The 23,935-nt window shown below is 39.8% G+C and overlaps 1 protein-coding gene across 1 annotated transcript in view; it reads left to right on the top strand.

The window, feature by feature from the left end:
* LOC115224503 overlaps positions 1–23,935 on the top strand; it is a 102,234-nt gene that overhangs the window by 65,164 nt on the left and 13,135 nt on the right. The window contains exon 2 of the mRNA XM_036513276.1: positions 18,125–23,935. This exon is cut by the window's right edge and continues 1,619 nt beyond it. Coding sequence (XP_036369169.1) covers positions 18,236–23,935 — 5,700 coding nt within the window. The 5' untranslated portion in view covers positions 18,125–18,235. The remainder of the gene's footprint in view (positions 1–18,124) is intronic.

The following is a 23,935-nucleotide window of genomic DNA, read 5'->3' as shown; positions in this document are numbered from 1 at the left end:
GCCCAGCAATATCTATGTTGAGCCTCTTAGTTCACGGTCAATGATGGCCATTTTCCTTGTGTCTTCAATACTGAGAAGATCGTCAGATATTCCAGGACACATGGTCCTGACATTCCAGCTTGCCAACTGCAGAACTGGTGTTTTCTTGAATTTTAGTTGCTTGCCTGGTGCAGAGGTGCAGGCCGCTTTTCGAGTCGTACTCTTAGCTCCAAGCACCCAATGGAACAGGCGGCTTGTGGCGGGTCAGCACCTTATTAACTGGGGGCTGCCCAGCTTGAGGTGGCAGTAGCTAACCAATAGGACACGGAAGTCCCTCCCACTGGCAGAGGTAACCCGTAGCGTCCATATTTTACGCCAATCTGAATGGACTTATCACTCGTAACTGTTACCTCCCGTGTTTTTTTTCTGCAACTTTTTACAGCAGCACTGAAGTGTCCTCTCCAGTTTTGCGCAGGCCTGGGCTATAGATAAAAAGTCCTGGGTAGCCCAATCGTCAGGTTTCCTCTCTCGACCTTGCTGATGTAGTCCAGTGGAGTGCAGTGCATTACGTTTGGCACCAGCTTGGTTGCAGGAGCTGCCGGAAGAGTGTCGAATCGAACACTAGACCGCCTTCGGGGCTCCACTCCGGATTTCATTGAAGGTTGTCTCCTTCCGTAACCCTGGATAGGGGCCCATACCGGGTACTGTCAGCCGGAGCCAGCTGAGCCCGGAACTCGTGTCAGGCAGGGTCGTCTCTCCCTGAAGTAGTGAAGAAGTTCGCTACCCACTACCTTTTCAAGTAATATGTATATATATATATATATATATATATATATATATATATGCTTTGGCATGGTTTCTACAGCTGGATGCCCTTTTTTAGCACCAACCACTTTACAGAATATACTGGATGCTTTATTTTGTTGTAATAATAAGACATGACAAGTAATTCCATCTTGTTGTTACTTTTGGAAATATTTTTGTTTTTACCAATATTATCTTCATGCATTTGACTCTTTTGGGTGATTTCATAAAAAACAAAAATACACCCAGTTCATTTATTGTAGAAAAAAAATATCTTGCATTCTTTTGTCGCGGAGCATTCTTGTGAAAGAACTAAATTTAGTGCATTGAGTACAACAATGAATAAAGTTCGCAAATTCATATTTCTCCCTTACTTTTGACTGCAACCTATGTAATTGTCCTGCCATTGTAGTGGTACCATCGTAGGTTTGTGCAATTAATTTGTTTTCACACTTCCACGTTTCAATGCATTTCAAAACATGCTCAGTAAAGACTTTGCTGAAAAAGCCTGCACTAACATTGTTACAACTGTTAAATTGTTCTTTGGTTACACGATCTTTTGTAACGTAATGTAAAACAGTTGACAGTTGTGAATAGTTTGAGATATCAGATGTTTCATCAACAAGAATAGCTACAGATTTAGCCAGCTTAAGTTCATTTTTCTATTTCATTCAACGTAACCTTTTCAATCGCATTGATTCAAGTCATTTTGAATTCTGTTTGAGTGACCCAAGAAAACAGAATCTGTATCTAAATAGCTTTCCAATTCCTCACAATACCTACTGATTAAATATAAGAGTTCTTTATAATTCCTTCAATTATTGAATTCTTCAGATCCTGAAACGATATTTTCTGGCTACCTGAAAAAAAGATTTACAGCATCAAGCAATCGTTGTGAAAATAGCTGTTTCGTTTAACCTCATTATGCTGTCATATGCTCTGTCTTTTATATGCATTTAATTGTAAATCTACGTGAATATTCCCAAATCTTTTAAGATCTATCAAGGATTTTATTCATCTTTGAGAATGTTCATGTTTTAACATGACAATATGTAGCTTATTTAAGGCAGCGACGTGGCAGAATCGTTAGCATGCCAGGCAAAATGCTTAGCAGCGTTTCATCTCTCTCTCTCTCTCTCTCTTTTGTACTTGTTTCAGTCATTTGACTGCGGCCATGCTGGAACACCACCTTTAGTCGAGCAAATCGACCCCGGGACTTATTCTTTGTAAGCCCAGTACTTATTCTATCGGCCTCTTTTGCCGAACCGCTAAGTTACGGGGACGTAAACACACCAGCATCGGTTGTCAAGCAATGCTAGGGGGACAAACACAGACACACAAACACACATATATATATATATATATATACATATATATGACAGGCTTCTTTCAGTTTCCGTCTACCAAATCCACTCACAAGGCATTGGTCGGCCCGGGGCTATAGCAGAAGACACTTGCCCAAGATGCCACGCAGTGGGACTGAACCTGGAACCATGTTGTTGGTTAGCAAGCTACTTACCACACAGCCACTCCTGCGCCATTCTGAGTTCAAATTTCCCCAAGGTCAAATTTCAACTTTGCCTTTCATCTTTTCGGTGTCAATAAAATAAGTACCAGTTGAACACTGGGGTTGATATAATCTTACCCCAAAATTGCTGGCCTTGTGCCAAAATTTGAAATCAGTATGTAGATTATCTAAGGGGGTGCGCTGTCAAAATCATTAGCACACCAGCACAAATGCATAACAGCATTTTGCCCATCTTTATAGTCTGTTATTTGGTTCATATAAATAAATCTGAAATTGCCTTCTGTCTACCAAATCCACTCACAAGGCTCTGGTCAGCCGAGGCTATAGTAGAAGACACGTGTCCAAGGTGCCACACAGTGGGACTGAACCTGGAACCATATGGTTGATAAGCAAGCTACTTACCACACAGACACTCCTGTGTGTATATATATATATATATATATATATAAAATACAAAATGGGACAAGAATGCAAAACATCCTTTGATATTTGCTTTTACTTGTCATACATGAAGAATCACAAATTAGGTAATTTCAGTATTTTCCTGCCATCATCTATAATTAATTGGTTCCCTTCAAAGTCCTCTTTTGAAAAGCTGGTTTCCAAAAGTTCTATGAAATGCCGGCATACAAATGCTTAGTAGCATTTTGTCCAGCTTTATATTCTGAGTTCAAATGCTGCCGAGGTTAACTTTGCCTTACATCCTTTCGGGGATCAATAAAATAAGTACCAGTTGAACACTGGGGTCGATGTAATTAAATTACCCTCCTTCCCTCAAACTTCCTGGCGTTGTGCCAAAATTTGTAACCAATATCTTGATTATTTAAAACATTGTAACCTTTATCACTCGAAATCAGTTTTTCCGTAACTAAATAACAAGCATGGCCAGCAAAATAATTTATCTGACTTGGCATTTCCAGCTACTCACTTTTCTGTTTTTCCTTTCATATAAATAAATCTGAAATTGCCTTATTTCTTGTTAGAACTTCACAAATTAGGTAATTTCAGTATTTTCCTGCCATCATCTATAATTAATTGGTTCCCTTGAAAGTTCTCTTTTGAAAAGCTGGTTTCCAAAAGTTCTGTGAAATGCGTCTAAGTCATTTGGACTAATATTTCAAAAGTTCAAAGATATTTGACGAAACAAACATGCCCATGTATGTGTGTTTGTGTGTACTTTTTTTTATGAATTGAAAGTAAACTTGAAACAAAACAGAAGATGACGTTAGTAAATCAATAAAGCTTAATTAGTTAATGATAAAAAAAATATAAAAGACAACGTAACAATGTGTTCTTTTGGGATTTTTAAAAGTCAAACAGGAAATAGATCTTTGCGTTGTGTTTATCATATAAATCATTTTTCTAAATCTACAAAATTATTGTGTTATTGCAGTCTGGCAAGATTGACGTGATGACAGATGGTTCTTGTGAGAGGGTCTAAATTACTCCAATTATTATTAGTTTTAGTGTGTTTCTGTGCATTCTACTCATGGTCAATTGGTCATCACATGGAGGCAGTCAACTATGACTTGTAGGCCAGTCAATTGTTAAGCTACAAACAAATGACTGAGTGTAGAGAGAGGACAGCAAAGAGAAGAAGATACATGCATTTTTGAAATAGCATGCTTTTGACGGTATTTGACATAATGAGAAATGACATCAGTATGGAGATGTCCATTTCCTGTTTCAAACAGAATTAACTAGTTCACTTTTCAATGATTTTTGACAACCTTTCAATGTACTTAAAGGTGTCTTTCATCTTACCCGTTTCAGTAATTTGTCTGCAGCCATGCTGGGGTATCACCTTGAAGGATATTTTCTCTCTCTCTTTTTTTTTTTAAATCAAAGAAATCTATCCAAGGACTTCACTTGTATCAAGCCAGGACTTATTTTGTTGCTCCTTTTTGCTGAACTGCTAATGTTACAGAAATGTAAACAAACCCCCTCTTCTTCTTCTTCTTCTTCTTCTTCTCTTCTTCTTCCTTTTCTTCTTCTTCTTCTCTTCTTCTTCTCTTCTTCTTCTTCTTCTTCTTCTTCTTCTTCTTCTTCTCTCTTCTTCTTCTTCTCTTCTTCTTCTTCTTCTTCTTCTTTCTTCTTCTTCTTCTTCTCTTCGTCTTCTTCTTCTTCTTCTTCTTCTTCTTCTTCTTCTTCTTCTTCTTCTTCTTCTTCTTCTTCTTCTTCTTCTCTTCTTCTTCTTCTTCTTCTTCTTCTTCTTCTTCTTCGTCTTCGTCTTCTTCTTCTTCTTCTTCTTCTTCTTCTTCCCCCTTCGGCTCTCCTCCTCTTCCTTATCATCATCAACTTGTGTCATCACCAACTTTTCCTGCAAGCTTCATCAAAGTTTCATATATACATACATATATCTTTTATCTTTTAATAGATTCAATCATTAGACTGTGGCCATGCTGAAGCACCACCTTGAAGAATTTTCAGTCAAATGAGTCAACCCCAAGAGTTATTGTTTTGTAATGCCTGGTACTTATTCTACCAGTTTCTTTGTTGAACCGCTAAGTGACAGGGACATAAACACACCAACACTGGTTGTCAAATAGTGGTAGGATACAAACACACACACACACACATATATATACTTTCCATCTACCCAATCCGCTCACAAGGCCTTGGTCAGCCTGAAGCTATAGTAAAAGACGCTTTCCTAAGGTTCCACCATGCAGTGGGACTGAACCCAGAACCATGCGGTTGGGTAGCACGCTTCTTACCAAGTTTGTTTAGTCCTGACAGTTAACTTACTGAAATTTAGACATGTCTTATAAAACTTAGAATACCACATATGATTCATGCAAGTGTGTGTGTGGTGTGTGTGTGTGTGTGTGTGTGTGTGTGCGTGTGCGTGTGTGTGTGTGTGTGTATATATGTATATATATATATGTATGTATATATGCGAAATGCTTAGCTGTATTTCATCTGCCGCCAAGTTCTGAGTTCAAATTCCTCCAAGGTCGACTTTGCCTTTCATCCTTTCGGGGTCGATTAAATAAGTACCAGTTACGCACTGGGGTCGATGTAATCGACTTAATACCTTTGTCTGTCCTTGTTTGTCCCCCTCTATGTTTAGCCCCTTGTGGATAGTAAAGAAATATATAAGTGTGTGTGTGTGTGTAAATATATATATATATATATATATATATATATATATATATAAATGAAAGAAAGGAGTTGAACGACGAATTAACAAAATTCCTTTATTAAAAAAACACACAAATTTCTACACGAAAGCACGTGATCTCTACCCTTGGCATGTAGCTTCAACCGTGTTTTTCTGGCGTGAATTTGCTACCCAGGTATCGGTTAACCGAATTATCCATAATAAGATAATTCATTCAACTACTTATATATATATATATACAGGTTGTCGTCAGTTTATGACCTATCCAACTTACAACCGTTCAACTTTATGATGATTGCCACTCCACCTCCCGGAAGCAATAATAAATAGTCCAGTTGAAATCTAATGGGTTTAATTTCTTAGAAATCAACCTGTCTATGAGTGATGTCAGCTAACAAATGCTTCCCCTAGGTTTGGGTATCAGTCTCCATTGTGTTAGATGACCATCCTGTCGCAGAGACATCGAGGCAACCTCGTATTTGTTTATAAGACGACTGCTTGAGACTCTGGAATTTTTGAGTATCGCCAATATAATAGTACAATACAGAATGCTGTGTGTGACTTTTACCTGAGAAAGTGCCTTAGGCGTAGGAGTGGCTGTGTGGTAAGTAGCTTGTTTACCAACCACATGGTTCCGGGTTCAGTCCCACTGCGTGGCACCTTGGGCAAGTGTCTTCTACTATAGCCTCGGGCCGACCAAAGCCTTGTGAGTGGATTTCGTAGACGGAAACTGAAAGAAGCCCGTTGTATATATGTATGTATGTATATATATATATATATATATATATATATATATATATATATAGATATATATATATGCGTGTGTGTGTTTGTGTGTCTGTGTTTGTCCCTCTAGCATTGCTTGACAACCGATGCTGGTGTGTTTATGTTCCTGTTACTTAGCGGTTCGGCAAAAGAGACCTGTAGAATAAGTACTGGGCTTACAAAAGAATAAGTCCCGGGGTCGAGTTGCTCGATTAAAGGCGGTGCTCCAGCATGGCCACAGTCAAATGACTGAAACAAGTAAAAGAATAAAAGAGAGAGTAAGAATGTAAAAATATAAAACAAATCTATGTAAGCCTATAGGCCAACTTATGACCAAATCAATTTACGACCAGTCAGTCAGAACCAATTGTGGTCATAAGCCGACAATGACCTTGCCATGATTGACCGTTAACTCCAAAAGTTTTTTTTATTCCCTCTCTGTTTATTTCCTTGCGTTCCTTTCTGTTGAAGAGCATAGGCTCAAAACATAAAAGACTTTCTCACCTTCCTGAGCATCAAACTAATACACCTGCTTGTTGTTTATACACCTGTCTTCATCTTGTTTCCCTGTAAATTTCAAATATATATATATATATATATATATATATATATATATATAGATATATGGTATTTCTTCCATCTCTGTCTCTGTACATTCTGAGTTCAAATTCCACTGAGGCTGACTTTGTCTGTCATCCTTTCGGGGTCAATAATAGAGGTACCAGTCTACTACTGGGGGTTCACGTAATCAACTAGTCCCCTTCACTCAAAATTTCTGGTGTTGCACCTATACCACAAATGCTTAGCAGTATTTCACCTGTCTTTACGTTCAGAATTCAAATTCCTCCATGGTCAACTTGTGTGTGTATGTATGTATGTATGTATGTATGTATGTATATATGAATAATATACATGGATGTGATCAGTATTTCGAAGGAAGAGAATTTCACTTGTTAATAACAATCCGTCTTTAACAGTCAAATCTATCCTCTTTATTTACATACATGCAACGTTAGCGATATTTCATCTGTCGTTACGTTCTGAGTTCAAATTGCCTTTTATCCTTTCATAGTCGATAAATTAAGTGCCAGTTGCATACTGGGATCAATCTAATCAACTGGCCCCACTCCCCCAAAATTTCGGGCCTTGTGCCTAGAGTAGAAAAGTATATATATATATAGATGCAGCATGGAATTTTGTCAGTGAACAGGTCGTGGTCTTATAGCGACGAAAATATTTTGACAAATTAAGCTTAAATGTTGAAGTGAATCGAACGGCTTTTGTGTGTTTCTTAAATGGCTTACAAACATCTTCCACGCTGCAATTGTTTTCGTTCCAGCACACGATCTCAAATCAGGTCACTTGCTATGCAAGTACATCTCCCTATATATAGATCCTTTTGAATTTAACTAATTTTGGATTGCCTCAATAACATTGTGTTAGTATATTACTTCCTGATATATCAATTTGATTGGTATTTTATATATTTTTCTTTAAATGTACTGGCACGGTAGAAACAATCACCACTAATTTATGGTGTAATCACCAATTAAAGATGTGATTTTCTTTATTCTTGTTCTTGTCTTATCCTCTGAATTTCTTGAAATTCTTCTAAGCGATATTTGGATTTACTTGTCATACATGAAGAATCACCTTGGATGTTTACTCTACAAGCATTTATTGGTATCTAATTCCTTTGTGTGGTTAACCAAATTCATTTAAGACTGAATGCTTTGTAGATATCTACCTGGATTTATTAATCCCTTTTACTTCTTATTATATATGTGTGTATGTGATATATAGATAGCTAACTAGCTAGAAAGGTAGATATATAGATATTTTTATTAATATTTAGCAGAAGTAAGAGAGTGACTCAAAGTCTGAGAGTTTCGTGTGTTGGCACTTATCAAACTAGTCATAGATTGAAGGCCTGTGAGTTTATATAGCTGTTGATAAAATATATATTTACACACACTCATATATATATATATATATATATATACATATATATATATATTTACACACACTCATATATATATATACATATATATATTTACACACACTCATATATATATATACATATATATATTTACACACACTCATATATATATATACATATATATATTTACACACACTCATATATATATATGTGTGTGTGTGTGTGTGGAGGCACATGGCCTAGTGGTTAGAGTAGCGGACTCGCGGTCGAGGGATCACGGGTTCGAATCTCAGACCAGTTGATGTGTGTGTTTATGAGCGAAACACCTAAGCTCCACGCGGCTCCGGCAGAAGGTAATGGTGAACTTCTGCTGACTCTTTCGCCACAACTTTCTCTCACTCTTTCCTCCTGCATCTTGCAGCTCACATGCAATGGACCGGCATCCCATCCAGGTGGGGAACCTATACACCAAGGAAACCAGCCCTATGAGCCAGACACATGTACCCCTAATGTAGTTCTCAGGGAGATTCAGTGTGACACAGAATGTCATAAAGCCAGCCCTTTGAAATACAGGTACTACTCATCTTTGGTGGACTGGAGCAATGTGAAATAAAGTGTCTTGCTTAAGGACACAACATATCGGTCACCAGGAATTGAACTCACGACCTTACAATTGTGAGCCAAATACCCTAACCACTAGGCCAACTATATATTTATAGAAGATAGATTGTTATGGTCAGTCTGAGAGTGACCACTGGTTTCGCACCTATAAAGCACTTAGCTGATTAGGCTACTCATTAGACTCAAATGACCGGATGAGTCACTTATGCAACTAAGTGCTTTATAGGTGTAAAACCAATGGTCACTCTCAGACTGACCATAACAAACAACTTTCTAAATATACTACTGCTATAATATTTTAGAGTTTGCTTCCTTCACACACACACACACACACATTTACATAGATCCAAATTGAGTGAATGGAACAGGTAAAATCCAATTATTCACAATTGCTTATCAACCACATGGTTCCGGGTTCAGTCCCACTGCATGGCATCTTGGGCAAGTGTCTTCTACTATAGCCTCGGGCCGATCAAAGCCTTGTGAGTGGATTGGGTAGACAGAAACTGAAAGAAGCCCATCGTATATATGTATATATATATATATATATATATATATATATATATGTACGTGTGTGTATGTGTTTGTGCATCTGTGTTTGTTCCACCCAACATCACTTGACAACTGATGCTGGTGTGTTTACGTCCCCGTAAAAGAGACCGATAGAATAAGTACTAGGCTTACAAAAGAATAAGTCCTCGGGTAGATTTGCTTGACTAAAGTCGGTGCTCCAGCATGGCCACAATCAAATGACTGAAACAAGTAAAAGAGTAAAAGAGTATACATGCATAGCAACTCAAGCTGCTAACCACGAACAATGAAATAACTTTTTCCTGCTTATCGAACTTCGATATACTCTTTTACTCTTTTACTTGTTTCAGTCATTTGACTGTGGCCATGCTGGAGCACCGCCTTTAGTCGGCCACATCAACCCCAGGACTTATTCTTTGTAAGCTTAGAACTTATTCTATCGGTGTCTTTTGCTGAACCGCTAAGTTACGGGGACGTAAACACACCAGCATCGGTTGTCAAGCAATGTTGGGGGGACAAACACAGACACGCAAACATATACACATATATACGACAGGCTTTTTTCAGTTTCTGTCTACCAAATCCACTCACAAGATTTTGGTCAGCCCGAAGCTATAGCAGAAGACACTTGCCCGAGGTGCCATGCAGTGGGACTGGCACCCTGGGCCAGTCACACTGCGATATGGGAAAAATTTACAACCTTCTATGCCAACAAACTCCTATTGTTCCTGAAAGCTGTGTTTATATACCTTCTGTGAACTGCTTGAAACTTACTAGCTTCCTACGCCTGGATCCATGAATCTGACATTAACGCACACACACACTCACTCACACATACATACGCACAAAAATTTGGTGTGTGTTGCATTCCATTACTTGATAAATGAAAAAATATACAAATAAATGATGTAACATATACTGAATGTCAGAATGAACTGGAGACATAATTCTTCATCAGTCATCGACCAATTTGGTAATATTCCCAATTGGTGTGAGGAGAGAGCTTTCTACCAATTGGTTGATAACTGATGAAGAATTACAGACCTGTTTGTCTCCCGTTCGCTTTTACATTCAGTATATGTTATGTCATTTGTTTATACATTTTTTCATTTATCTCTCTACCCCAGTGTTTCACCGGTACTTAATTCAACAACACCAAAAGGATGAAAGGCAAAGTCGACACCTCGGTGGAATTTGAACTCAGAACATAGCGACTGGCAAAAGATTGCTAGGCATTTTGTCCATAATGCTAACAATTCTGCCAGCTCACCACCTTACTAAAATAATAATAATAATAATAATAATAATAATAATAATAACAATAACAATAACAACAACAACAACAACAACAAATTAGAATTTCAACGTCAACAACAGGGTATTTTTCTTTGTTTGTTTGTGTGTATGTATGTATGTATATATATCCCCTGGCACCTATGCCAGTGGCACGTAAAAAGCACCCACTACACTCACAGAGTGGTTGGCGTTAGGAAAGGGCATCCAGCTATAGAAACACTGCCAGATCAGACTGGAGCCTGGTGCAGCCTCCTGGCTTCCCAGACCCTGGTCGAACAGTCCAACTAGTGCTAGCATGGAAAACTGACATTAAACGATGATGATGATGATGAGGATGAAAAATGAAATGAAGACCAAATATATATAGTGTGTGTGTGTGTGCTTAATTTGCAAAAGATGACCATTCCCCAGTTATAACAATATCTGTTTCAACACACAATTTCGTGCCAAAAATCTTGCAAACAAATACATAGATGTAATTATTTTAATCATTTCAGTAAATACTGGAGAAGGCTTTGTACATGTTTTGATTTCATTAAACACTAATGTAATGGCCTCTGCTTCTTGGAGTTGGCCAGGCTCATGCTGTCTCCACTCAAACATTTCTAACCCACTCACCTCTCCTCTTCCTCTCATCATTCCTGTTGTATCCCACCCAAATCCTTGGACCTGCACTTAGTCCTTCTTCACAAAGCATCAGTTCTCTAGAACAGCAAACCCCAACCCTTTTTTTTGTACCCTGAACTGATTTCATGCAGAACAATTTTTCTACAGACCAGGGCATCACACGTGTAACAAAACACAATCAAGTGCAAAATATATAATTTAATTATATATAATACTGTGTATATAATACATAACTAGGCGCAGATGTGGCTGTGTGGTAAGAAGTTTTGCTTCCCAATCTCATGATTCTGGGTTCAGTCCCACTGCGTGGCACCTTGAACAAGTGTCTTCTATTATAGCCATGGGCCGACCAAACACTTCTGAGTGGATTTGGTTGACAGAAACTGAAAGAGGCTCATTGTATGTGTGCGTGTGTGTATATGTGTATGTCTTTGTGTTTGTCCCCCCATCACCACTTGACAGCAGGTGTTGGTGTGTTTATGTCCCTATAACCTAGCAATTCGGGAAAAGAGATCAAAAGAATTACTAAGCTTAAAAAAAAATAAGTCCTGGGTTCAATTTCTTTTCTACTCTAGGCACAAGGCCCAAAATCTTTTTGGATGGGGGTGGTCCAGTCGATTAGATCGAACCAGTATGCAACTGGTACTTAATTTATCAACCTCAAAAGGATGAAAGGCAAAGTCGACCTCGGCGGAATTTGAACTCAGAACGTAAAGACATACAAAATGCTTATTTCTATACTACCCACAAGGGGCTAAACACAGAGAGGACACACAAAGACAGACAAACAGATTGAGTCGATTATATCAACCCCAGTGCGTAACTGGTACTTATTTAATCGACCCTGAAAGGATGAAAGGCAAAGTCGACCTCGGCGGAATTTGAACTCAGAACGTAGCGGCAGACGAAATACTTGGTCACGTGATTACAACCTTCGTTAGTCTTGTCAATGATAAACGCTTGACCACTAGAGACAGCAGTAACTCATCTCCTGCTAATTACAACACCAGAGCCTGTTCTGGCACTGTAATTCGATATATCATTGGCAGGAGTGACATATAAGTTGCCCATCAACATTTTCTGATGTAGGAAACAACCCTCATCTTTGGATGTGCCTGTTTTGGATCATTGTAATAATCTGTTTTTTTTTATACCAATACTCTCTCCTTTTAGTGTCCCTTATATTCCAGCCCCATGGAAGTTTGCTTCCCAACCTCGTGGTTCCGGGTTCAGTCCCACTGAGTGGCACCTTTGGCAAGTGTCTTCTACTGTAGCCTTGGGCTGACCAAAGCCTTTTCAGTGGATTTGAGAGGCAGAAACTGAAAGAAGCCACATCTCTATCTGCCTGTCATCACTCACACTTTAGACTCATACATCCGACATTTCTCTTGGCTTAGTCCTTAGTTCTGTTGTGCAAGTCTTCAAATAAACTGGGTCGTTCCTTGTTGCTTTGCTGCTAGTAAAAAATATTTGTTTTAATCTTGCATGTACCTTCATAAATTGTTCGAGGCAAAAGTCTTTTTTAATGTTTGTGTTGCATTGTTTATAGGTTGGTAGACACACAGAAAAGCTCACACACACACACAATCCCCCAAAATTAACTATGTGTATTATATACATAGTCAGTATGAGAAGTACCCGTAAGCCTATACCATCGTAATACAACAGTATTACAAAAGCCTTAGAGTGCTTTTAGTAAATTAGAAGAGGTACACCAAGGGAAGATGTAAGAGGCTAAATTGGGTTAGCAGGAACCCTCTTCTAATTTACTAAAGGCACTGTATTATATACTCTCTTTACTCTTTTACTTGTTTCAGTCATTTGACTGTGGCCATGCTGGAGCACCGCTTTTAGTCGAGCAAATCGACCCCGGGACTTATTCTTTGTAAGCCTAGTACTTATTCTATTGGTCTCTCTGCTGAACTGCTAAGTTACGGGGACGTAAACACACCAGCATCGGTTGTCAAGCAATATTGGGTGGGGACAAACACAGACACACAAACATATAAACACACATGCATATATATATACATATATACGATGGGCTTCTTCTATAGTAGAAAATACTTGCCCAAGGTGCCACGCAGTGGGACTGAATCCGGAACCATGTGGTTTGTAAGCAAGCTACTCACTATATAGTTCTCATATAGTTTTTTTTTTTGAAGTCTATGTTGTATTGCATTGACAGACTTGAACTTAAAATTCCCTGTTTTAAATCAAAACTTGTTAATTACTAAGCTGAAAACACTGACCTTTTTTCTATCCTTCACACACACACACACACACACACACTCTCTCTCTCTCTTTCTCTCTGTATTTCTCTCTCAACAACAACTTTTCCTCCTCCCCTTCTTCCCTCACTTTACTCACACTCACACACACACACACACACCGTTATGGACAGACAGAGATCAGTTTCTCCATTATAATATAAGGCTGTTATGTCTGAAATACCAGATACATCATTATTCCCTTCTTTTAAATGTTCGTATTTTCTAATATAGGCACAAGGCTACAAAAAACTGGGGCAAGGATAGAGTTGATTATATCAACCCCTACACTCGACTGCTGCTTATTTTGCCTTTAATCCCAGAAGGATAAAAAGCAATTTTGACTTTGATAGGATTTGAACTTAGAATGTGAAGAACTAGGACAACGACCACAAGGGTTTCAACCTTTCTAGTTCTCATGGGCATTGGCACATACAAGCTACACAAATTCATGGCAAATGAGATATGTGTCATATGCTGTTTGTTCCTTCTCATGCCACGCCTGGCTCATAAGGGCCGGTTTCCTGGTTTCCTTGGCGTTTAGGTTCCCCACCTGGATGGGACGCCGGTCCATCACAGGTGAGATGCAGGAGGAAAGAGTGAGAGAAAGTTGTGGTGAAAGAGTCAGCAGAAGTTCACCATTACCTTCTGCCGGAGCCATGTGGAACTTAGGTGTTTTGCTCATAAACACACACATCGCCTGGTCTGCGATTCGAACTCACGGTCCCTTGACTGCAAGTCCACTGCTCTAACCACTAGGCCATGTGCCTCCACTATGTGTCATATACACCTCTGAATATGCTGTTTTAGTGTTTATATGTACTGGCATGCAACGGTATACGTATACATAGTCATATACATACATATGTACACAGACGTATATTTCCATTATATTTGCAGGAAAAAATGGAATAAAATTTTTTTAATATTCTATATATCATCGTCATCATCATCATCATCATCATTTAATGCCCCTTTTTCCATGCTAGCATGGTTTGACAAAAAGATATGAACCAGAGGTCTCCTCTAGGTTCTATGTCTGCTTTCTATCTATCTATCTGTATATATATATATATATATATATATATATATATCTGTTTATCTATCTATATAGATAGATAGAAAGATACACAGACAGACAGACAGACATTGATAGCACCTTGGGCAAGTGTCTTCTACTATAGCTCCAGGCTGATCAAAACCTTATGAGTGGATTTCGTAGACGGAAACTCTATGAAGCCTGGTGTTTGTGTGTGTGTGAAGGCCTGTGGCCTAGTGGTTAGGCCGTTGCACTCATAATCACAAGATCATGGTTTCCATTCCCAGACTGGGCAGTGCATTGTATACTTAAACGAAACACTTCATTTCATGTTGCCCCAGTCCACTCAGCTGTAAATAGGTAGCTCTATAACACACTTACATTCCGTTTAGGGAAAATATTACCCTGTCTGTCTGTCTAACCAGTAGGTTGGCATCATTTGAAAACTACAACAATAATGCAAGGAAGCGCACTGTGGCCAGCAGTGTGTAACAACATTTGATAGCCTGCTGAAATCAGAAACCATTATTATTGTAGATTTGACTCAGGTTTGTTCTTATTCCTGGTAGAATTTATGTTGGTAATGGTAGGCTTCCGCAAGCTTCTAATAGTCCTTCCAGTACTTAAAACCCACCTGATAATAGTGCCCTAAGAGGCACTTTCTGTAGAAGCTCTACAGGGCATTCTATTCCAGTCTCCGTCAACCATTTGTCCATATCGTCTTTCCTCATAGTTCCCAATGCACCAATTATTACAAGGCACAACCTTTACTGTTTTCATACTCCAAATTCTTCCTATTTCAAATTGTAAGGGATTGTATTATTTAAAAAAAAATTTTTCATTTTCTTTTCTTTATAATTCTGGATTATCATAATTATAATAATAATAATTATCATTATTATTTATTTCTTTATTGCCCACAGAGGGCTAAACACAGAGGGGACAAAGAAAGACAGACAAAGGGATTAAGTCAATTACATTGACACCGGTGCTTAACTGGTACTTATTTAATCAACCCCGAAAGGATGAAAGGCAAAGTCAACCTCAGCAGCATTTGAACTCAGAATGTAACAGCAGACGAAATACTGCTAAGCAATTCACCTGACGTGCTAACGATTCTGCCTGCTCGCTGTCCTAATTATTATTATCCTCTATGTTTTGTGTTTGGCCCAGGTGGCCAATAAAGAAAGGATTATTATTATCATTATTGTTATTATTAAAGTAATGAACTGGTAGACTTTTCAGGGTGCTGGACGTAATGTTTAGTGATACATTCTGAGTTCAAATTCCACCAAGGTCAACTTTACCTTTCACCCTTTCGGGGTAAATACCAACTGAACGCTGGGGTCAATGTAATCGACTCATTCTCTCCTCCAAAATTGCTGCCCTTGTGGCAAAATTTGAAACCTTTATTATTTTAATTTTTATTATGAAAGACAGCGAGCTGGTAGAATTGTTAGCACACTGGACGAAATGCTTAGCGGTATTTCACCCATCTCTACATTCTGAGTTCAAATTCCACCAAGGTCGACTTTACCGTTCATTCTTTCGAGATTGATAAAATAAGTAACAGCCAAACACCAGGGTCGATGTAATCAATTCATCCCTTCCCCCCAAATCACTGCTCTTGTGGCAAAATTATTACTATTACTATTTTTATTATTATTATTATTATTATCATTATCATTATTATTATTATTTTTGAGTGAGAGAGCAGTGCATGCCATCAAAGTGACACTGGGGTAAAATATACGAAGCCCAGTATACCCATCATGACTACCCATCTGATAAGGGTACACTAGGCACATGCATCACAACCATGTGTGCACGACATGGTGATCTGATATCAAGATAAACAGCACATGACCTTGCAGGTGGGGCCCAGTTAGAATTTTCTTCTGGTCAAGTAACCCGTCCCGCTCAAAAGGTCCCTGAATAAGGGTTGTTTAAGGCTGTTGAACGAAACACCCATGTTTCCAGAGGTGAATTATTCAAACCCCAAAGAATCCCTCTCAACACATGGCTATGATGCTTCCCTACTACTTCTGCTCGTAATCAGAGATGCACATATCGTCAGCCAATAAGTGACATGCTCAACTAGTTAAGTTCAAACAACTGAAAAGCAAATCTGTGGTATTGAGCAGAATATTTGCTGTAGTCCATCTTTTATACCAAGACAAAACAATGTACATGATAACACTTCCAATCAGTTAAGATCAGAAGCCACGAGAGCCACTGCCTGGTTCTGCATCAGGGCATATTTTATTATTATTATTATTATTATTATTATTATTATTATTATTATTAAGGCAGCAAGTTAGCTGAATCATTAGCGCAGTGGATGAAATGCTTAGCGGTATTTGTGCATATCGCTACATTCTAAGTTCAACTTCCACCGAGGTTGACTTAGCCTTTTGTCATTTCACGGTCAATAAATTAAGTACCAGCCAAACACTTGGGTCCCTGTAATCAACTAGTTCCCTCCCCCAAAATTTCAAGGACTTGTGCCTTCCGTAGAAAGGTTTATTATTATTATTAAAGCAGCAAGCTGGCAGAATTGCTAGCACACCGGGTGAAATGCTTAGCAAGATCTTTATGTTCTGAGTTCAAATTCCACCGAGGTCAACTTTGGCCTTTCCTCCTTTTGTGTTCACTAAATTAAGTACTAATTGGGTACTGGGGTTGATGAAATTAACTAGCCCCATCCCCAAAGATTCCATAAAAAGGATTATTATTATTATTTAGGCAGGGAGATGCTGGAGTTGTTAATATGTCAGACAGAATGCTTAGCAGACATTTCTTGCAACCCTTTACATTCTGGGGTCAACTTTGCCCTTTATCCTTTTGTAGTGGATAAACAAGTACCATTTGAGCCCTAGGGTTAATGTAATCAACTAGCCCTCATCCCATTAAAATTTCAGGTCTTCTGCCTATTATAAACAGGATAATACTGTTGTTGTTGTCGTTGTCTCTTCTTCTTCTTCTTCTTCTTCTTCTTCTTCTTCTTCTTCTTCTTCTTCTTCCAATCAGAACTCACGCCATTAGTCACAAAGATTAATCTCTAATTCGAGCCTTTCTCTAAGCTACTAAGAATGCGTGTGGCAACTTGAAGATCCACCCACCACACGTGATAGACTGGCGGTTGCATGGGCACAAAAGCTACATTGTTATCCTCATTCTGTAAATGGTGGCTTTTAACGGGTGGAGAGCTGAACCATCCTGGGGTACAGAGGATTCGCAATCTAGACTAGGGTCTGAAAGTTTACCACACCATAGCGGGTTACACCATGGTTCCTCTGCTTTGTGGCATAAGTAGGAAGAAAGAGCAAAAGTTGTGGTGAAAGAGTACAGCGGGGGTTCACCGCCCTCCCCCTGCCAGAGACTCGTAAAGCTTAGGTGTTTTTGCTCAATAAACACTCAAAATGCCTGGTCTAATAATGGAAACTGAGTTCTTACGACCACAAGTCTGCTGTCCTAACCACTGGGCCATTGTGCCTCCACTGCTGTTGTTGTTGTTATTGTTGTTGTCTAACAAATGAAATATCATTTTCTTTGAAATTTGAGTGTTTTATTTATTCTTCTCCATTTTTATCTTTTGCAGGTGCCAAAAAAGTCTTTGGAAATACCATTTTGGTGATTATGGAACTACTGTGAGTTGAATGGCAGCTGTGTAAGAGAATGTTCTCTCACGCACAGCATTGTGGGTAAGAAAATGGCTGAATGTGAAACAGAAAAGTGTGACAATCACTTTGATGAGCGTTGTCCTGCAGGCAAACTCAACTCAAACGAAGAAAATGGTAAAAAAGGCAAAGAAAAACTGGACATTGCTTCCTCACCATCCCCTGTCAGTGGTGACTTCAACAAAATTTGGTCACCTTCGTCGGTGAATTTCAGTGACAATGACGACGATGACGACGACGACATTGATGACGACTCAGCCCGTCGTCTCCTCGCGCTGGACAGCGTCGACTATGTCGGCAGCTCTGACTGCACGCAGCCTTTAGTTGTCGAATGCGACAGTGTTCAGAGTTCTCAGGTGCAACAACAGCAACAACAACAACAACAACAACAGCATGACACAAAAGCAGCACACAATACGACGTCACATTTACACTGCAACAACATTGATAAAACCACCACGCCCTCCACCAAAGATGGCATGCATAACACTAGCAATAGCAACAACAACAACAACAACAGCAACAGCAACAAGACCACATCATCAACACCTCAATCGCTATCACCGTTGCCATCGCCAACACCACCAGCAACAACAACAGAAGCAGCAAAGGCCTCGGCGACTATGATAACAACCACTAAAGAAGCGGACGGGGAGAGTTTGTCGGAGGAAGAGCACGGCAGCTATGTCAACACAAGGGTCTTTGTGACCTCACCTGAAACCAGCATCTGTGCTGTGTCCTCCACCGTAGAAGACGATGATGAGAAAGATTGCCGTACCGTGTCCAGCTCACTGTCTGCTGACGGGCCAGTCGTTGCAGGGAAAGATGAGAATTTCTCCGAGGATCACGAGAGTTCGTTAGTGCTTCCTGCCTCCTCGACACTAACTGCTGAGCTTCTACAAAAGGAAGAGATGTACATTGGTCAGGATGCGGAGAACCAGCGCAAGAAGTCGAAGAGCAGCGTGGCTGAGCTTCTCCTCAGCAGCCCGACCAGCTGTACAGATTACGGAAAAAACACTCACTCAAATGAAGCGATGACACTGGATAACAACAACACTAAGAAGAAGAATGTCAGCGGCGCCGATAAATTTCAGTTGGACATCCATCAAAGTGACAATGTTAGCGAAATGGTAAACGATAGTGGTACACCGCAGCAGTTTAGAAACAACGAAATCATCTCAAACTCAAAAGATGACACGGATGGCTCTGAGAAAAGTAGCGAAGGGTTAGAAAGCAGTTGTACAAGGATTGCAAATGCGCTGGAGGAGTCTTTCTCAAATCTGGACCAAGATCAGTTTGAGGCCAAACTTTACAATGTGATCACTTCCAAGGCCTCGTGCAACAACAACAACGGTCAACAGGTAGAATCGGCTTTTAAGGAGGGTGTACGTGAAAAAGGCGTGAATATGATGGATGGGAGTAAGCAGAGTGAGCTTAGTTCTGATATGCAAGAGGTGTCGGTCTTGTCAATAGAAGGAGAAACTAATGTCCCGATCTCGTCGACTGTTAGTAAAAACTCTGCCATCGTCAACAAGGAACAAAGCAGCCCATTAGATTTCTCAAAGTTTCAAGAATGTAAAAGCAAGAAGGAAGAAAAGTCGAACAGCATGGAGGTAACGGCTGATGTTAGTGATTCCAGTCGAGTAGACGAGTCTGGTAAGTCAGCAAACACTAATGCCAGCAACTCGAGTAAGCCAGAAATAGCAGCAGATTCCAAAAAAGTCACTAGTAACGGTGAACGTAAGAGGAAATTCTGTGAACCACTTTTATCAGTCATTGAAAAAGCGACAAAGAATTTCTCTGTTAATATCAGTGCCAAGTTGGATGCTATTGCCACGACGACAAGCACCTCCACTACTGCTGCAAAATGTCCAAAGATATCATCAGACTTGACTAGTAAATCAGACAGTCGCTCCATCACAGCATCCCCATTGTTAACGCTACGGACGCCAACCATCAACAGCCTTGTTTCTTCCTCTTCATCATCATTATCATCGTCGCCATCACCATCATCATCCTCGCCATCTTTGACTTTCTCACCGCCACTCATAGCCACATCTTCCTCCTCTCCACCACTACAACCACCAGCCCCAGCCCCAAATGCAGCTTCCAGCTCCGTGTTAAGCTCAGGTAAATCAAGTTTAGTGGAAACGATTCTTAGTTATGATAACGGTTTGTATGCCTGCAGCCATTGCTCCTTCTCGGGCAAGCAGTCGGCTTTTGAGGATCATCTGTTTAGTCACATGGAAAATTATGCTTTTAAGTGCGATGATTGCACGAGTGAATTCAAATCTCCTAGCCAGTGGCAGCAACATGTCCTTTCCCGCCACAAGGGACAACACCACCTTCCGAAGTATATGTCTTTGTTGATTAAAGAAATCAGAGCGAGTAATGATCAAAAATTGAATTTCCAGTGTCCTGAGGCGAGTCGGTCACCATCAAAGCATCGCCAGACGCATCCAGCAGACTCAGGTGCGCAGACATCAAAGCACCGTCAAACTCATCTGGCAGCAGACCCAGGTGCTCAAATATCAAAATCCAGTTCAGAACCATTCTCAGTTACGAACAACACAGACTCATCACAGTCGCCAAAGCAATTCTCTGACAAACATCGGGCTTTCTGTAAGGATTTAGAAGTGACATTCGTAAACAACGAATACGTTTGTTTGCAGTGTGCAAAAAAGTCAAAAGACAAAGAGATATTTCGCTTCCATCTATGGACACACACACACTCTGCAGAGAGTAGTTACTGCTGTTGTACGACTCTAACCAGAGAAAGTTGTGAAGTCGTAGCCAATATACTTCAGTTAGTAACAGACACCAATACAACGGAAACAGAGTCGGAGGACAGCACAAAGAAAACGGTCGTTATTTGTCGCATTCGAAAATCTGACCTCAAACTCGAAACCATTTCTAAAATGGCTTCAGAGGTGAAAAACCTTTCCGTCGCACTTCCTCTTCTCGTTGGAGCTGAAGTGAAAAACAGTTCGTGTTCTTCAAAATTAGATCAGGCATCAGAACACTCAAATTCAAGCCTAACGACCGACGCTGATAAAATCTCAAAACAAACAGAAGGCGCTGCCAATAAGGATGCTAAATCTTCTGTCAACTGCAAAAAAAGAGACATTCAGGAACTAAAAGAAACTGTAATTGTTGAAAACCCCTTGAGGGCCGCAACACATCAGCTGAAGGTTCTAAAGACTTCTCTTGCAGACCAGGGTTGTGAAAAAATCCCAGACTTAAAATCCATTTCAGTTACGAATCAAATCGAAAACAATACCTCATCTGGGAAAATGGCTGATGAAAATCGTTCCAGCAAAGTCACCAAGAAAGAAAATTCAGATTTTGCGATGGATTTCAGTTTGGTCAAAGTCAAATCCGAACAACCGGATGAAGAGTATTTGCTTGAAGACATCAACCGAAAGATAATGAATATTAAGAAAGAAGTGAAAGAGTTCACAGCTTTGACCAATATGTTGTGTGATATCAGCAGTTCTGACGGCAGCCTCCTTGATTTGAAAAAGGAATTGTCCGATGACCAAGACATGGCACTGGATTTAAAGATTAGTTCTCCACCTTCTCTTACTTCATCTAATATCTACAAGGACTCAAATGCTGGTTCCAGTTTTCCAAGTTTTACCAATGATTCACTGTCCTTGTCCATGACAGTGAACAATGCTGAGAATTTGTCGGTAGCTGGCGAGAACCATGCTGTTGCAGGAATGGATAAAGATCTTAAAGGAGCATTCTACAAGTGCGGTTTTAATGGATGTGGTTTTGCTAGCATGAACTCCACTCAATTTAGAGCCCACTTGGAGACTGCTCACAAGTATGTCTCCTCTTACCCGTGTGCTCATTGTGGGCATGTGGCACCAAGTGAAGATAATCTACTTAGACACATGCAAACTCACTCAAATTCCAAAATTTTTTTGCTTTTCAAATGTGCTTTTGCAGGCTGTCGGTTTGGGACAAACCTTATACATGAATTTCGAGACCATAATGAAATCTTCCATAAGGACGAAAAGACGTGCAGTTGTCTGAATTGTAAACAGGTGTTTGTAGAACTGTCCGAACTTCTCAATCACCTCCGGACAAACCTGCTCAAGTTTATTCAGTGTCCTCATTGCTCAGTAAAAGACCGGAACCGAAGGGCCGTTCTCAATCACATCTCTGAGGCCCATCCCGGCAAACCAAAACAGATTGTGGTCACCAGTCAGGTTGTATGTCAAGAAAAACAGGCTAGTGGAACAGCAGACAATAAAGCTCTGCTGGCAGATCATGCAAATAGTTTACAGTTGGCACCGTTCCCCAGCAAGAACGATATCGAGTACTTAGAAACGAAACTAAAACCAAAAGAATTACTTTCTGCACTACACCTGACCAACGATATGTACCCATTCTCTAAAACATTCAGTGCCATTAGTGACAGCAAAAACCACAGCTCAACAATTCCAAAGAACCAATATTCCTGTAAGCTTTGCAAATACACAACTAGCCAATCTCCACTTCTCGAAAACCACATAAGAAACTATCATCCTAGCTTCCTTGGAGAATATATTGCTAGACACATTGGTAAGGAATCCTCTAAATCGTTGACGTCAGAAAGCAAACAGAAGCTAGGCATAACAGACCTAGAAGCTGCATCTTCAGTTTCAAAGAATTCCAACCAATTGAAATCTTCAGAAGAAACTCCATTTGTGAATAAAGCTATTGCTAAAGCGTGCTGTCATTTATGTCCCGTCGCTTACAAACATGTCCAGCAACTTAAGACCCATGTTCGAGTGAAGCACCCAGAATGTCAGATTCTGAATTTCTTGAAATGTGTTCATTGCAATGCTAAATCAACATCCAAAGAATATCTTGTAACTTCTTGTAAAAAACGCCATCCCAAGAAAGAATTTCATTTCACCCACATCCAGGAAGTTCTTAATTCCAACAAGAATGAAAGTGAAATGCTTGATCTAATAGTAAATCCCTCTCGCCAAGAGTATAATTCCAGCAGACGTTGTGAACATGGAAACCTCTCGTCGTGCTTTCAATGTGAATTGAAGAATTCCAATTCCTCCAACGATTGGAAAGTACCGTTATTTAAAGACCAGCCTTATGAGGGAAGCACGACTGATTCAGTGAAGCCATTTGTCTGTAAAGTATTTAAAAACATGGTGAGGCCGACCAAAACTGTGAACCAATCTCCAATCTTGACAGTTCCATCAGCAAAAGGAAGTCTTCAGAAGAATACGACAAAATCCAAATCCTCATCAGAGAAGAAATCAGCTGCATCAACTCTTGATACGGACTTTTCTTCAGCGTTACCTCCTTGCGAAATAGGCAGCCAGACACTAGATTCGAAACTAAGTGTTCTGTACACGCGAAACCGCAAGTGGAATCGGTGTAAGTGCTGTCAGTTTACCACCGACCACGTGGCTACAATTCATCACCATATCCTTGACTGCCATTTGAAATTGTACCTATGGTCGTGCCCCTATTGTGAGCTGCGGAGCATCAAGAAGCAGAACATTATACAACATTGCTTACACTTCCACGAAAACAAAAAACCTGGCGCGAAATTTGAAAGTCAGGATTGGAATAAAGACATTCGAAATATTCTCAACTTGCTTCCAAAGGATACTTCTGCTAGTACGTTCACCAAACAGACGTTTATCATCAGTGGTCCATCATCAGAGACACCCAACTGTTACCGTCTCGCCACAGAACCTCTCACCATTCCTACT

This window comes from Octopus sinensis, linkage group LG25 (genome assembly GCF_006345805.1).
Source record: "Octopus sinensis linkage group LG25, ASM634580v1, whole genome shotgun sequence".
Lineage (NCBI taxonomy): Eukaryota > Metazoa > Mollusca > Cephalopoda > Octopoda > Octopodidae > Octopus > Octopus sinensis.
This window is presented reverse-complemented; position numbering and strand designations above follow the sequence as displayed.